The 16,099-nt window shown below is 41.3% G+C and overlaps 1 protein-coding gene across 1 annotated transcript in view; it reads left to right on the forward strand.

Annotated features, from left to right (window-relative positions):
• Positions 1-66: 66 nt before the first annotated feature.
• cct5.S (chaperonin containing TCP1 subunit 5 S homeolog) overlaps positions 67-16,099 on the forward strand; it is a 35,910-nt gene continuing 19,877 nt past the window's right edge. Inside the window, exons 1-7 of the mRNA NM_001086984.1 lie at positions 67-238; positions 1,394-1,454; positions 1,542-1,706; positions 1,805-2,003; positions 4,561-4,753; positions 10,159-10,308; positions 11,915-12,034. Of these exons, the coding sequence (NP_001080453.1) occupies positions 134-238; positions 1,394-1,454; positions 1,542-1,706; positions 1,805-2,003; positions 4,561-4,753; positions 10,159-10,308; positions 11,915-12,034 (993 nt within the window). The 5' untranslated portion in view covers positions 67-133. The remainder of the gene's footprint in view (positions 239-1,393; positions 1,455-1,541; positions 1,707-1,804; positions 2,004-4,560; positions 4,754-10,158; positions 10,309-11,914; positions 12,035-16,099) is intronic.

Here is a 16,099-nt window from a genome sequence, read left to right on the forward strand (position 1 = left end):
AAGACGACTGTTGCAGCGCATGCGCCGTACAGAAACAGTTGATCGCTACGTGTGCGTTGTACGGAAGCTGAGTGGATTGGTAGCGTGTGGTGTGGTATCAGTTGGTTATTTCGTTCAATTCTTTGTCGCAGTCATGTCAGCGCTTGGAACTCTCGCCTTCGACGATTATGGGCGACCTTTTATTATCATCAAAGACCAGGATCGCAAGTCTCGGCTCTGTGGGCTAGATGCGCTCAAGGTAATGAGTGGGTGGGAAGGCCGCAACTGAACTGCTGCACTGCTATTTGTGCCTGTCATCCTAACCTTACAAGCAGGCAAACCGATGCTGGAAGGTCTACATCACTAATATCCATAGGCTTAGTACAGTAACTTCCAGATTATCGCGATGGATACTAGTGAGGTAGACCTTTCAGAATATTTGCTCAGTTTGACTACTTATTGAAAGGTTAACATGCCTACGTGCCGACCCTAAGAAGATGTCTCCTATTGTTTAGCTTTTTCTGTTCTGTGCCCCATCTAAACTGCGACCTTCTTGCGTCTCAGTGCACTTAAAACGTCACTACTAGACTGCAATGTAAGTAATACCATATGCGGTGCAGTAACATGCGCGTTTCCTTGCTTTGTATGTATATAAACCTTAAATGAAAAAATGCTTTGTCAAATTTACTTCCTATGTTTTTCAGATTGGTCCAACGAAAAGAGTAAAGTGTGTGCCCCACTTGTATTTAAATATTGTCCTGGCTTTTTTAGAGTAGTTTTCCTGGAGTAAAAAATATGTTGTTGTAGTCTTACGTTTATTTTTTTGCCACACCTCTCCCCGTGTAACCTGATATCTTGTTAAATGGTAATTTGTTTTTGGGATGTATTTGGCCATGAAAAATGGGAGATACCCAACAAATGTAAAACATGGAATTTTATATTATTATGAATTTTCCTTTCACATCCGTTGGAGCATCAGGGAGTGGTCACTGCACTTTTAAAAAGTTTCATGAGCCTCAAATATTCGTAAGCCTTTCTAAAAATGATATCTCCTGATGTAATTTCTTTGGTCCCTGATGTTACTTCTAAGGCAGATAGGTGATAACTTGAATCTTGTAAGCCTTCAGAAAACATTGTGCAGTCTCAGAAGTTCACGTCAAAGGTAGACAAAATTAGGGATGTGCCAAATTCACTATTTAGGATTTGGCCGAGTTCTTCATAAGAGATTTGGTTGAATACCGAACCAAATACTAATTTGCATATACAAATTAGGTAAGCGAAAGGGGAAAGTGTTTTTCTGCTTCCTAGACAAAATGCATGAAAATTGCTGGTCTGGAACATCAAGCAAGCACTGACCCAAATCATGTGCATAAAAATATATCCAATTACTGACGCTATTTCTGCTTTCTTGCAGTCTCATATTATGGCAGCCAAAGCAGTTGCAAACACACTAAGAACATCACTTGGACCTAATGGTAAGCTGATGACTATTGATGTAACCTTTTGTTTTCTCAAGTTTTGGTTTTGATCTTAAGTGAAGAATTATTGCAAAATGATTTTAGGACTTGATAAGATGATGGTGGATAAGGATGGGCAAGTTACAGTCACCAACGATGGTGCAACCATTCTTGGCATGATGGATGTGGATCACCAAATTGCCAAACTGATGGTTGAATTGTCTAAGTCTCAAGATGATGAAATTGGCGATGGCACTACAGGTGTTGTAGGTAAGAGCATTTCAGTTTGTAAATAAATCATATTTTTATTAACTAAAAGTAGTCTACTAATGTAGAATATGTTTTCTTATATAAAACCTTTGTTGCAGTTCTTGCTGGTGCATTGCTGGAACAAGCTGAACAGTTGTTAGATCGTGGTATCCACCCTATCAGGATTGCTGATGGGTATGAACAAGCTGCACGTATCGCTGTTGAACATCTTGACAAGATCAGTGACAGTTTTCCAGTTGATCTTGAGAACTTGGAGCCACTTATTCAAACGGCAATGACAACGCTGGGTTCAAAAGTGTAAGGTTTTGCTTTTTATACAGGAAGATTGTTCCCCTGAACTATGTACTTCACTAAAGATATATTGCAGCTCGTATTTAAAACACTGCTTCACCTAAATAAACCATTTTTATAAAAATGCTTTTTCAGTAGTATGTGCCATTGGGTAATCCTAAATAGAAAATTGCCATTTTAAGAACAAAGGTACGCCGCCTGTGGCCATACTATTCACGGTGCACACATACATGTTAGGTCTCATGAGCTAATTAATTGACAAAGTTCTGTTTCACCACTTCTTTTTACAGGCAGGGCTGCATTATTTCTGATCAGGTGATCTCTGAAGACCAATGTAGACCAATATAAAATGGTGTCTCAAGGAAGTTAAAGATAAAGCAGTAATATTTACTGGTATATTTTCCAGTTTGGTTAGGTTCTTTAGTAGGTCATTAAATATGATCTCTTACATTGGTTCATTCTGGGGGTATAGTTTTCCTTTAAGCGATAAACAAGTAATGTTTGATGTATACTTTAGTTAACAAGGATAAGTAAAAAAAAAAAAAAAAAAAAAGTTTGGTAATAAAACCTGTGAGCAATAGTTGCTGATTTTACTTTAAAAACACATTGGGCCTCATTTATAAATAGTGGGCAAATTTGCACCTGGGCAGTAACCCATGGCAACCAATCGGATGATTGCTTTCAGTGCTCAACCTTCAGCTGGCTGTAAAAAGCAAATTATTATGATTATGCAGTTTATCTGCCTGGGCATGGGGACCATGTATTGGTCCATAGATAATTTCTGTATAATAAGATGCTCGTTATCTCAAAACCAAAGCTGGTAGCTTAGGAAAGAGAGGAGTTTTGTTTATATTGAAATCATTGTATTTGTTTAAAAACTGCCCTGTTTGCTAATTGGAGGGAGGAAAAAAAACTAGGAAAACATTACTGGTAAGTCAATGAACATGTGCAGGACAAAAATATGGAGCATGTGCCAATCAAGGCCACAAAGCAGAGAAGTGATTTTAAGAACATAATCCAACTCTTTATAAAACCGAGTTTGCAGGAGGTTTAATGGAACGTGAAAACGATAAGGTAAGAAAAGTACAAGTGGTTATTATTTTCATTGTTCAGCACAATAGATGGAGGTTTACCAAAATGGTTTAGTTCGCTTTTAACCTTTAGTGTTAGGTTTAAAGTGTATAGTTACTCAGAAATTGTTGTTATAACTATAAGACAAGGCTCTGTTACAAGGTCTTCTAGTTGAAGACATTGATACACAAGTTTATATGTTCTTTGTTTTTCCCAAGCAATTATGAGAGGAGAAGGTTGTTAAATCAAGTTACCAGTCCACCGATCAGTCCTCTGTATAAGGCACATAGGGCAAGATCAAGTGTTTTGCAGCCTGCATGATTTCCAGTTTGGCAGGCAGAAAAACGTTTGTACTGCCTCTGCATAGGCTTTTATGGTCCGACTCCACTGGTGAACAATTAAACAAACTAACCTTATTACTGTAGAGGCGAGTTGAGGTAGTAAAGGTAAAAACCAAGACTAAGTAGTTTTTGTGTGTGTTTTCTAAATAAACGACATTTTCAAAGTCCTGTTTACTATGTTCATGTTAAGCGAAAGTGTGTATAGGTTGTATAGTGGCCTTTTAACAGAATTATTTATGTAAATGATAATTTGATCTTTAGTATAACAGCTCCTGTAATTTACAGTTATTGTTCTGTTAAGTAATCATTTGAAAACTTGTTATGGAGGGTTGCATGCTTTTAATTCAGGTATAGAATCTGTCCATATGCTTGGGACCTGGTGGTTTTTTTTTTCCTAATTTGGGTCACCTTAAAGGACCAGTAACACTAAAATATGTTTACACCTCCCCCTTTGGATTTTTTAAAATCTTCAGCTAGTATTTTACTTGCAAAATGCTCTGTAGTGAAATGGAGACCAGCAACTTGCAGTCCTCTGTGTACTTAGCCATAAGTTGGCTTAGCACAGAAGGATCATCAGAACCTAAGCGTTATATCAGCATCTGCAGTTTAAATTTATGCTCACAACATTACCCCCAAATCTGTCCAGAATAATAGAAACATAAATTTACACTGCAGACGCTGCTAAAATGCAGGAAAAAAAATTCTGAAGCGTTCAGGTTCAGTGCACAGAGGAATGCAAGTTTCCTGTCATTCTTCTGCTATGGAAGATTTTTCAAGTAAAATCCTAGCTGAAGTTTAAAAACAATCCAAGGGGAATAAACCGTGTCTATTATAGCAGTTTGGGGGGTGGTTGTGTATTAACATTTTGGTGTCTACTAAAACATGTAGGCTAATGTTGCACAAGTTTTCTCCACCTGCGTAGAAGCACAGCATATTTTGAATCTGCTGTTTCAAAACAGGCGTAGAAACAGCCTTTTGTGACATTAGCATTACATTTTTTTGTTACTGATATTTAATTCTGAAAGGTATTTTTATTACAGACGAAAATGACCATTTATTTCAACTTATAGGCCTTTTAATTCAAAACTGTTATTTCTATAAACTTTGTTAAAACTTTTCCATTGATTAATAGTTTTAACCTTTTCCTATAGGATTAACCGCTGCCACCGACAGATGGCTGAAATTGCAGTGAATAGCATTTTGACTGTTGCGGATATGGATCGTAAAGATGTTGACTTTGAGTTGATAAAGGTTGAAGGTAAAGTTGGAGGTAAACTAGAAGATACAAAACTGATCAAAGGTGTTATAGTGGACAAGGACTTCAGCCACCCTCAGATGCCAAAAGTATGTATTCACTTTTTTTCTTTTCCTCTTTCATCTGTGGAAATTAACATTCTTTCCCAAGCCACCCATGGCAGCTCATCACCAACATGAGTATTCCCCGCCCCTCAGGTCACTGGACAGGAAAGGGTTAACTCCCAACCCTATAACATCCGCTCTACACCGCCCCCACCTTGTCTTTTTCCTGTCCAGGTCACTTGTATAGCTTACCGGTTCCAGGGTCTCTCCGCTCTCTCTGCCCTGATGCCTCCCATATGCTCCCCGGAGGGGATCGCGGTGGAGAAGGACCAATGGCTGGGTCATATTCCACCTATCAGGCCCACAGTTTAAACTGGCCGTGTTGTTGGTGAAGTGCGGATCCTCTGAAAACCGCTTCTAACAGACGCAGGAAGTACGTCATTTTCCTCCCAGAGCCAGGCAGTCTTGCCTTCCACCGGCCGGATGTACGCGTCATTTCCGGTCGCGCGTTATTTCTTAAGCGACCGACGCGCGCGTCTTGACGTCACGACGCACGCCGAAATTGGAAGTGGAGCGTGGTGTGTCGGTGAGCATAGACTCTTTGTTTTTTGGACGCAAGGGTGCTTACTATGAGCTCCTGAGGAAGTGGCGAGAGCCATGAAACGCGTTGAGTGAACAGCCCTTTGTTTAGTGTGGGGCATGTTTTTTCCTACTACCATTTTAAAATGCTTGAATAAAGGTTTATATTTTTAATTTTTCTACCTCCTGGATTCCTTGGTGCTGCACCTACAAACTCACTCTCTCTTTGGAAGCAACCGTTGGGATCTTCGGTTTTGTGACATGCACAGGTGAATCCTAGTACCTGGTAAGTGCTCCCACTATTTTTTGCAAGTTTTGTAGGGTGCTTACTATTGCCTGTCTCATAGGTTACAGACAAGATGGATCAGCCAAAAGTTTCTAGGTAAGCGGATGATAACGGAGTTATTGTTTTAGGAGAGAGTGGAAGGCTAATGGTGCTTGTTTCTTTCCTGTTTTAGCCTCTCTGCCTCTACTGAAGCAAAGAAGGTGGAAAGTCAACAAGCAAGGAAGCAGTCGGTTGCAGAACAACCCTTAACGGCTGAGCCTCAAACTTCTTCAGCACCCCAATTGGATGCCTTATTGTCCCTAATCAAGCAAGCAGAGGTGCAGGGGGTGCAGGAAGCATCTTCCTCAGGCAGGAGACCTAAGAGGTCTTGGGAAGTGCTGTATGAGTCCCTTTCGGACATTTCAGAAGATGAATATTATGATCCTGCGGATGTTCAGTCGGATTTATCAGAGGAAGGAGAAATTCTCTCTGAGGATGAGTCCGCCTTTGATGCTTCGACAGTAGAGGGTCTAGTGAAGGCAGTTAGAAAGACATTAAGTCTAACTGAAGAGACACCAAAGAGTTCTTCGGCAGACAAGTTGTTTCCTTCCGTGAAGAAACGTTCCTCTACCTTTCCGGTTCATGGCTCAATTAAAGAGCTAATTAGCTCAGAGTGGAAAAAGACGGAAAAGAGAGTGGTTATTCAGGGGAAATTTGCAAAGAAGTACCCTATGGATGAGACTAATGCAAAGTTGTGGGATAACCCACCTAAGGTTGATGCAGCAGTGGTTCGCTTGGCTCGGAAAACTACCCTACCGGTTGACGATGCGGGTGCATTTAGAGATCCGATGGAAAAGCGGATGGAGTTTGATCTGAAGAAAGCATTTGTCTCTGCCGGGGCATCTTGCAGGCCTGCAGTTGCACTAACTTCAACCTCTAGGGCAATGAAGATCTGGGCAAATAATCTAGAAGATGCCATTTCTTCAAATGTCAAAAGATCAGTCCTGCGAGATATGATGTCTGATCTAAAAATAGCTACTGATTTCATGGCAGAAGCTTCCATCGATTTATTCAGATTGGCAGCGAGGTCAGTAGCGTCAAGGAGGGCATTGTGGCTGAAGTCCTGGTCAGCAGACACAAGGGCATTGTGGCTGAAGTCCTGGTCAGCAGACACTGCCTCTAAAAGCAATTTGTGTCAGTTGCCTTTTGAAGGGGACAGATTGTTCGGTGAAAGTCTGGATTCAATTATAAAAAGGTGTCTGGTGGAAAAAGTGTTTTTCTTCCGCAGGAGAGAAAATTCAGACATCATGGGCCAAGAGCTGAGTCTCCAAAAAATAGAAATTTTCGGAACTCAAGGCCGTACAGGCCTGGGAGGTCTCAAGGCAGACAGTCCCCGTGGATATCTTCTAGAGGGGAGCCACGACAACCGGCAAAGAAGGCAACTGGGTTTGGCTCTTCCTCAAACAGAACACAATGAGATCAGGCCGGCTTGAGCCTGTGCAGTAGGAGCGCGTCTGGCACTCTTCAAGGAGGTTTGGGCCGAGAATATTCGGGATCGTTGGGTTCTAGAGAAGGTTATCATCTAGAATTTTCCAGGGTCCCAAGACACGATGTGTATTGAATTTCTTTGGTGCCGAAGGTTCAAGGTGCAAAAGAAATAGTTCAGGAATACATGGATCAGTTGCTAGAAACTGGTGCTGTAGAACCAGTACCCCGGGAGCAACAAAGGAGTCCCTGACATCCATAATTGCAGCAGTTCCGCCTCGAGCATGGTTGGTAAATCTGGATCTCAAAGACGCATACTTCCATGTTCCAGTGTACAGTCCACACATAAAATACCTGCGGTTTGTGTTTCGGGAGCAGCATGTGCAGTTCACTTGCCTCCCGTTCGGCCTGTCTACGTCTCCATGGACTTTTTCAAAAGTCTTAGTGACAGTAATAGCTTTCCTGAGAGTGAAGGGGGTCCCAGCCTTTCATTATCTGGATGATATCCTTCTGGTGTCCAACTCAGAGGAAGAAGCTGTAAAAAACAGACGAAGCAGTTGGAATTCTGCAACATTTCGGTTGGGTAATAAACTGACAGAAAAGTCATCTTGTGCCAACTCAGAAGATAGTCTTCCTAGGAGCCAGTTTGGACACTCTTCAAGGGACAGTGTCTCTCCCAGAACAGAAGGTCTCATACATCATGGACCGAGTGAGGTCTTTTCAACAACTCACCAGAGTGACAGTCAAGGATTGCATGTCGATTCTGGGACTATTTTCCTCCACCGTTCAGATGGTACGTTGGGCAAGGTGGCACATGAGACCCCTTCAAATATGTTTTCTGGGTTCAGGGTCGACCAATCCCGTAAATCTGAAGAGATTCCATCACTTCCAAAACAGGTGATGACGAGCCTAGACTGGTGGTTGATTCCGAAGAATCTGACCAGAGGAATGCCGTTAACAGAACCGGACTACATCACGATTACAACAGACGTCTCTCAAACAGGCTGGGGAGCCATGTTAGACGATCTGTCAGCCCAAGGGCAGTGGGAGGTCTCTCATCTTCCTTCCAATATATTGGCGTTGAGGGCAATAAAGATGGTTCTATTGGCCTTTTCGGAGAGGATAACACACAAGTGGGTGAAAATCCGGTCAGACAATGCCACGGCGGTGGCTTATGTACACAGACAAGGAGGCACCAAGAGTGCGCAGTTAATACAAGAGCTGTCAACTATCATGTCATGGGCAGAATCAAACCTCAGAGGTTTAGTAGCCTTTTTTGTGCCAGGCAAGATGAATGTGCAGGCAGATTTCCTTAGAAGAAATGCCTTGGAGCCAGGAGAGTGGTCTCTGAATCCCGCTGTGTTCCAGACCATTACCCAAAGATTTGGCAATCCAGAGATAGACCTCATGGCCTCTCATCACAACCACAAGTGCAGGAGGTTCTTTTCAAGGTACCCGTCCCGGATATCCAGTGGGGTAGATGCCCTAAATCAGAACTGGAGAGGGATGTTCGGTTTTGTCTTTCCACCCTTTCCATTAATTTGGAGGGTGTTGAAGAAAATAGACAAAGAAGGGACACAGGTGATTGCAATAATTCCATTTTGGCCCAGGCGTCCCTGGTTTCCACTTTTGAGGCAGATGTCAGTGGAACCTCCAATGAAACTACCGGTTGTGAAAGATCTGCTGATGCAGGGCCCAGTTCATTCCACCTGTCGTTGAGGGCGTGGAAGTTGAAAGGCAGAGGTTATCAGGTATGGGCCTCAAGAAAGATCTGATAGAATTGCTGTTGAAATCTAGAAAGCACTCAACATCAAGTCAGTATTGGCGTGTCTGGTCCTGTTTTGTTAAATTGCAGAAGATAAAGGATTTAATCCCAGATGTCCTGGGGCGTCGGAATTGGTGCAGTTTCTCTTTGCTGGGTACCAGAGGAAGCTTAGTGTCAGTACTTTGAGAGGACAAGTTTCGGCACTTTCGGCATTAACTGAAAAACCATGGGCTGAGGATCCATTGGTCATTCGCCTATTCAATGCACTGAAAAGAGTGTGTCCAGTGAGACGGTTAGGGATGCCTCCATGGGATTTGCCTTTGGTCCTAAAGGTTTTGATGGCAGCTCCTTTTGAACCGTTGGAAGAGGCTTCGGATTGGCGTGTTACTTTGAAAGCTTTGTTCCTGGTGGCGATCACTTCAGCCTGCAGGGTAGGGGAAATTCATTCTCTTTCGGCTAAGGAACCTGATACGGTTTTGTGGTCTTGAGACCAGCGTTTGAATTTCTTCCGAAGGTTGTATCACAATTTCACATGAATTTGGAGATAACTTTACACTCCTTGTGTCCAGATCCCAAAACAGAGCGTGAGCGACAGTGGCATACGTTGGACCTAGTTTGAATAATCTCTCATTATCTGACCCGTACACAGTCATGGAGGAGGTCAGAAAGACTTTTTGTCATTCCGAGGGGTCCTAGAAGAGGTTGTGCTCCGTCTAAAGCGACTATTAGTCGATGGATCGTTGGATGCATAGTGTTTGCTTATCACAAAACAGGCAGAGAGATACCTAGCGACTTGAAGGCTCACTCTACTCGAGCACTGGCTGCTTCCTGGACGGCGGAGGCCAGAGCACCGCCAGACGTAATTTGCAAGGCTGTGAGATGGTCCTCCTTGCATACATTTATAAAACATTAAAAGTTAAATGTTTTACTTTCCCAAGAGGCTAAATTTGGGAGAAAGGTTTTGCAAGCTGTATTGCATTCATAATAAATATTAAGCATCAGTTGTTGTCCCTCCCTTCTTTTTGGCTTTGGAAATTCTCATGTTGGTGATGAGCTGCCATGGGTGGCTTGGGAAATAGAGAAATTTTATTACTTACCGTAATTTCTATTTCCAAGTCACCTACCATGGCAGCACTTACCAACTTCCCTCCCTTCTGAAGCTAAGAAACATAGACAAGGTGGGGGCGATGTAGAGCGGATGTTATAGGGTTGGGAGTTAACCCTTTCCTGTCCAGTGACCTGAGGGGTGGGGAATACTCATGTTGGTGAGTGCTGCCATGGTAGGTGACTTGGAAATAGAAATTACGGTAAGTAATAAAATTTCTCTTTTCTAACGCTACACAATTATATTTTTAGGTAGTGAAAGATGCTAAAATCGCCATTCTCACTTGTCCGTTTGAACCACCAAAGCCCAAGACAAAGCATAAGCTAGATGTTACTTCTGTTGAAGATTATAAAGCACTTCAGAAATATGAGAGAGAAAAGTTTCTTGAGATGGTAAAACAGGTGAGGACAATGAAAAAACTGTAATATGGTGTGTTATATATTCGTGTTAAAATAAACTAGCAATTAATAAGGCATGCAGATTTTGTTTCAGTAGCTTAGCATTTTATGTACAACTTAGAAATTATATATAAAATAAAGCCTACTGCTTGAGCATGTGCTATTTCTTGGGGCTCTCTTTCGAATACTGGGCATATTTGCATCTCTTTGTATGGTGTCCGACTTCCTACTTGCAGAAGACCAGCCAACACCGATTGGTTGCGCTAGTGCAGTAACCCATACTCCAAGTATGCTCAGTGTTTTGTAAAAGGAGGTTCTTTCCTTTTATAAATGCGAGGCAAGATTGCTCGCCATGCTTCCTAAACATCATCCTGATGTTCATGGGGTAGTGTGGGTGGGTGCCAGGACTGCGCGGCCTGGGGGTGCCAGCCCGCCCAGGAAATCCAGCATTGTAGTTCAGGATTGTCAATTCAGTGACCTGGTGGCTAGCGTTGAAATAGTTTTTGCCAGGAACCACAGAAAGTTGAATAGGCTTGATAAGAGATGCATTTGATTGCCTAGTCACTAGCTGTTGCTTTTAGCTTGTCATTTCCTGTAACACTGTAGCTGTATTTTCTCTCTTCTGCATTTAGGCCATGATCAGAAGTCTTCTTAGCCAGCTTGCATGATTTTTGCATAGTGCACTGCTCGGTGATGGATATGGAGAATTTCTCCTATGAATCAAGTAATGTGGCAGCTTATGCTCTGTAAAATACTGATGTATAGGGAGCAGTAGTTGCACTTTGAGACAAGTGGTTATTGGTGGCGCTACTTATTTTGGACACGTCAGAGTTCTAATTAAACATTAATTCCGAGTAAAATAAGTCAAAGCACTCCCCTAATTGCAATTTGTGATGTTATTTGGCTAGTTTCACCACAACATCAACAACAAAAAAGTGACAAGGAAAGGTGTTGACCCCAAGGGGCAGATTTATCAAAGGTCGAGGTGAAGTTTCAAAGTGAAAAACTTCAAATTTCGAGCTATTTTTTGGGTACTTCGATTCAAATTTGAAAACTTTGAAGGTCAAATTTTTTTGAAGTACTGTCTCTTTAAAACTTTGACCATTCGCCACCTGAAAGCTGCCAAGTGTTTTTAGCCTATGGGGGACCTCCTACAACCTGTATGCAGACAATTGGGGGAGTTTGGGAGGTCGACGTTAAAAAAAAAAATCTAAGTACGATTCGAAGTAGGCTGAATTCGACCCCAAAAAAACTTCGACCACCATTCGATTGGTCTTTTTGAATTCTACGTTTTTTTTAACTTCGACCTTTGATAAATATGCCCCTAATTGTTATTCGTTGTGGTGAAACTGGCTAAATATACCACAAGTTGCATAGCATTAATAGACGACTTCTTTCACTGAACCAAAGCTTATATTTGGATGTAAATTAAGGGAAGATGTATGAATAAAAATGTTTTTTGTGCTCTTCAGTGGTGGTTCCACTAACGATTAACCACCACTTCTAACTGTGTGTGTGTGTGTGTGTTTACAACAAATAGAACTATTTAAAAGAGCACATTTAGCACTAAAATACAGTTAAAAAACAATTTTTTGTTTTCCTTTCTCAGATAAAGGATACAGGTGCAAATCTTGCCATATGCCAGTGGGGTTTTGATGATGAAGCAAATCATTTATTATTACAAAATGAACTTCCTGCTGTTCGTTGGGTTGGTGGACCAGAAATAGAGGTAAAAATCTTTTGTTTAACCCTGCCGACAGAATTTTGCATTTCATTTGCACTCCAGATGGCGCACTTATTCTTTCATATAGCCAACAGATGGCACTGTGTGATATTGCAGTCACTGTTATTCTTTCATATAACCAACAGAGGGCACACTGTTATTCTTTCATATAACCAACAGAGGGTGCTGTGTGATATTCCAGTCACTGTTATTCTTTCATATAACCAACAGATGGCGCTGTGTGATATTGAAGTCACTGTTATTCTTTCATATAACCAACAGAGGGCATTGTGGGATATTGCAGTCTCTCCCCAAGTGAACTGTTGATATAGGAATGATTAAAAGTGACTGCAATCTCAGCTACTGCCCGCTGACCCGAGTATAAGCCGAGGTAGACTTTTTCAGCACATTTTGGATGCTGAAAAACTCGGCTTATACTTGAGTATATACGGTAATCTTTGACTGTATGATATTAGATGATTTGAAATTTTATCCCTATATTTTACACTGGTAAAGATGGTAACTGATTTGACGATCATTTGATTAATTTGGGTATTGAACACCGATTGGTCTGGTTAAATAAACACCACTTATTGAAATGGCATTGTATTATCCTTGAGAAAGGTCTACATGCATTATGCACAGTAACTCCAGGCATTTATTAGTACAAGTTCACCATCGCAAACATTACCAAATATCAAAAATGGAATATAGAAATATAAACTCATAACATACCACAAGGCAGTGTCTTTTCCCCCTGTCAGCCACTCCCTCCTAACTTTTTGTCTTGGCATTGGGCACTCTAGGCCCAGGTCTTCCACAAATCAGGGCCTGAACATCCTTAATATGAATGGCCGGGTGCACGTACGAATACCTGGGTGCTGAACAGAGAAATTGTATATCCACTCAAATATGCTGACGCACACCAGGATTTTTCTTCAAGTGATTTATTTTATTTTATCGACGTTTCGATCCCCAGGGGGATCTTTATCAAGATAACAACACACTCAAATGTGAGAGATTATAAAGACTCGCCATCAGTGACCCAACACCAAAACACCTCCCACATATTCAATTAAGCTGGTTAACCCTTCGTGAACCTTTTGAGGTAAATGGTCAGTTGTATAGGACAATCTGGAAAAGAAAGTGCATGGTGCCATAAATACATGTTGTTTAATCCATAAAACGTGTAAAAGATAGTTTAAAATGTATTACAAATAACTTTAAAACACCTCTTAAAAACATAGTATCAGATCACCATTTAAAAACATTGTAATAACAAAATTTCTGTTTGCATATAAATATCTTCCACTACTTTGATTCAATTCTCTTATTGAAGTAACAGTAAACCCATACCATTCCATATATAGAGCACGTTATAGGAAAAGATTGTATGAACAATATTCGTTCAGACCATTGGGAGCAACCGTATTTAGTGTCTTAATCCAGAAAATCTCCCTCTGTGACAACAGGCGGTTCCAATTCCCTCCCCTGTTAGGTTCAGGGACCATATCTATGCCCATGAATCTAAGTGTGGGTAATCTATGTCCCATTTTTAGGTAATGTTGTGGTAAGGGTAAGTCTTGATACACCAGTCTCAAATGCCCGTTTTATAGAAGACCTATGATTACCCATACGTTCACGAAGCGTATTCTGTGTTTTTCCCACATATGATAGACCGCAGGGACATGTTATCATATAGATAACGTGTGTTGAGGTACAAGAAATGCGGTGCTTAATTTGTACAGATGAAGCCACTTGGATTTGTGAGTTAAATGCGTCATGACTCAGGGGTAATTGAAGAAACTGTGTTATCTTAAGTCATCTTAACTCATTTAATGCATTTAACCTTTTCATTAGCATACCAAAGCTCCATTGTTCACAATGGTGAATGCTTTAATTAGATGGGTTGTTGTGACACAGTTTTCTGTGTTAAATGAGATAAATGGGATATCTGTGTTTAGTTATTCTGTGTCAAACAGACAAACCAAAGTGGCTGCATCTGTATTTCTTTTCCCGTATGGGGATGCCTAAAAGACATACCTGTTGTCATAGATGTACAGGTAGTACAGCCTGCACATCTGTAGCAACCTTTTTTCAAATTTCTAATAACATTACCACTGCCTGAATAACATCTAATGGGGTCAGATTGCATCAAGAGGTCTCTCAGATTTTTTCCTCTTTTATAAGAGGTCTCTCAGATTTTTTCCTCTTTTATAACCCCATAGGGGTTTCTTTGTTACACTTTGTGCTAGTTTTTTGTCACTTTGTAGAATCGGCCAACTATTTTCTACAATTGATCTAATGGCATTGGAGCCCGAGGTGTAATTACTGGTTATAATAAATCGATCTTGGCTCTTTGAGGCCCCATCCTGTTGTGGTATTTGTTTTTGTGTTAAATGTTCTCGGGCTTTATCGAGAGACGCAGTTAATACATTCTGACTGTATCCCCTCTGTTTAAAGCGTTGAAAGGTATCCACTATCTGTTCCTCCCCTATGGTACAATCTGAGTTATTTCTCATGGTTCTTAAGAACTGTGAGAATGGACTGCTTTTTTAGAATTAGGAGGGTGGTAACTTGTTGCATATAACAGTGTGTTTCGATCAGTGGGCTTGCGGTATAACTTATATCCCAGGCCATTGTTGTGCCTAAAAAGTTCAATGTCCAAAAATTGAATGCACTGTGTGTTATGTGTAACAGTAAATTTCACCGGTGTATTTAATGCATTAACTGTCTCCACCATTTTTAAAAGGTCGTTTTCCTGACCTCGCCAAATTATAAGAATATCGTCTATATAACGTAAATACAGTAATAACGAGTCTCCGAAATTGGGTATAATATTGCGTTGTTCAAAGGCTGCCATGTAGCAGTTAGCATACGCGGGAGCCATTGCAGCACCCATCGACGTGCCTTCCTTCTGCAGATAAAAGCTTTTTTCAAATCTAAAGTAATTAAGCTTCAGAGCTAATTCTAAAAGTTGGCACATAAAGTTAATGGGTGGGCCTTTATATGTCTTAGAATTTTGTAATGCCCAATGTACCGCTTCTGTTCCCTATTGATGGGGTATAATTGTATAAAGACTGCAAACCTCAAAGATGGCGGAGACACCGAGGACGGGCGCTTAGCACGGTGGACAGCTCCGGTGATTCTGCAGGCGAGGAGGAGCTGACGTCATCAGGACGCGACAATGCTTCAGCGCAGCCGAATGTCCAGGATATATCCGTGGAAAGTCAGCGCTCGGTCCATTTTCACAGGGAGACCCTACCAACCGATCGCGGTCCAGCCGAGGACCCAAGCCCTATGAGCACTCGGAGCGCAAACAGAGGCGAGCGAGGCGGATTCGGAGGGGGAAGAAGCGGCAGGGGCCGTCCACCCAGGTTCCCGAGATAAATCCCATCTACAGTCTTTCACATCACAGCTTAACCCCTGGTGAGATTTCTCTTTTAAGTAAAGGCATTTCTTTCATCCCCACGGTTCCATTTGATAAATTTAAGTGGGAAATAGACTGTTACAAAATGGGCAGGAAATTGAAGCTGCTAGATCAATTCGGAGAACAGGGACATCCAACAATAGCTGCTAAGTGGAAGAAAAAAAGTATATACGATCCCACCTCAACTAATGTTAATATCAACGTATTTTTACAGACTGTGAACAATGAGGTTAACTCATTACCAGCAGAAACATTTAAAACACACCCTAACCTTACAGTACAGGAAAGAAAGGCCTTGAGGTCATTGAAGGCTGATAATTCTATTATCATTAAACCTGCCGATAAGGGGGGAGGCATTGTGATCATGAATTATATTGATTATCAAAGGGAAGTCCTCAGACAATTGAATGATGAGAAAGTGTATGAGAAATTGAGTACTAATCCTGTAATGAATTTTAAGAAGGATATTGCACAGGTGTTAAAATATGCTTTGGATCAAGGTTGGATCACAGAAGTGGAAAAACAGTTTCTCTTACAGGATTATCCAATGTGTCCGGTCCTGTACTGTCTGCCTAAAATCCATAAAAGTCTAAGTAACCCTCCAGGCAGGCCTATTGTTTCCTCAAGAGAGAGTTTGCTAC

This window comes from Xenopus laevis, chromosome 6S (genome assembly GCF_017654675.1).
Source record: "Xenopus laevis strain J_2021 chromosome 6S, Xenopus_laevis_v10.1, whole genome shotgun sequence".
In the NCBI taxonomy this organism is placed as follows: domain Eukaryota; kingdom Metazoa; phylum Chordata; class Amphibia; order Anura; family Pipidae; genus Xenopus; species Xenopus laevis.